The 1,285-nt window shown below is 17.7% G+C and overlaps 1 protein-coding gene across 1 annotated transcript; it reads left to right on the plus strand.

Annotated features, from left to right (window-relative positions):
• On the plus strand, positions 1-1,285 carry PGSY75_0003700B (putative phosphatidylinositol 4-kinase; the record flags this gene model as incomplete). The annotated part of the gene is made up of 1 exon (XM_018783171.1): positions 1-1,285. A coding segment is annotated over one exon (1,285 nt), but the record flags the coding sequence as incomplete, so codon positions are not given.

Genomic DNA, 1,285 nt, shown 5'->3' on the forward strand with positions numbered 1-1,285 from the left:
TCTGATTCTACTATAAAAGATGAAGATATTCTTTATTTCTTATTTATTAATTATAATTATTGTATATTAAATTATAAGAATAATAAAAAATTAAAACTATTTCTCTTACAGATTCTTGAAATATTTGAATCATTAATATGTTATATGAATATATATGAATATATATGTGCATTTTTATTATTTCTTATATCTTATATTGAGAGAAGACCAATCGAATATTTGTATCTGTCAGAAATTTTTGATGTTATATATGATGAGGAATATATGAGAGCATATTCGAAGGGCAACCAAAATAATAATATTAATTGTAATAATATTAATGTTGATAATATTAATTGTAATAAGAATGTAACGAATCAGTTTAAACAATGTGGAAACAAAAAAGAAATTATAAAAAATACAAAAAATTTAGAGTGTGATTCAGTTTGTTTTAATTCTAATGAAAATCATTTATTAAAAGATAATATAAAAAAAAAAAAGAAAAAAAAAAAATTGGAAGAAAGCTTAAATGTGAATAATATATTATTTAATAATATCAAAATAAATGAATATGATTATATAGAAAAAAAAGTATTACATTATATGTCTATTATAAAAGAAACTCGAAATAATGATGATAAGAATCATATTTTGGATTTACGTTATAATATATTTTATAAAAATAAGATGATAATAAAAATATTTTTAGAAATTATTGAAAAAATAAAATTATTTTTATGTTGTAATGTTTTTGATTATTTGTATGAAAATAAAAGAACCTATGAAAAATATATAAGTTTGCTTTCTTCATATTTTTATAAATTTTATTTTGTATTAATGAATGAAGAGATATATTACAATAAGAACAAAAATAATAAGAAGAATTGTAGTATATATAAAGATATACAAAGTGATATGAACCTTATAGATGCTAATAGAAGGATTAAGAAAGACAACCAAAAGGATAATCATCATAATAATGAACAGATGTGTTCATTTTATAAAAGTATTATGATTATAAAAAATAAAGTCATCGAAATAACTCCTATATTGTCAATAAAATATTTAAATCAATGTTATTTGTATAATATATGCAAGCATGATATATTGTTTGGTTTGAAGGATAAAAATTGTAAGATAAATAATAAAAATAGCAAACATATAAATAATAATATTAATAATAATAATATTAATAGTAATAATAATATTATAAATAATAATAATATTATTAATAATGGTCATAATAATGGTGGAGGCCATGTCCACTTTGATTGTTTTAATTTTTTAAGTGAGGAGAATTTAAAAA

Source organism: Plasmodium gaboni (assembly GCF_001602025.1).
Source record: "Plasmodium gaboni strain SY75 chromosome Unknown, whole genome shotgun sequence".
In the NCBI taxonomy this organism is placed as follows: domain Eukaryota; phylum Apicomplexa; class Aconoidasida; order Haemosporida; family Plasmodiidae; genus Plasmodium; species Plasmodium gaboni.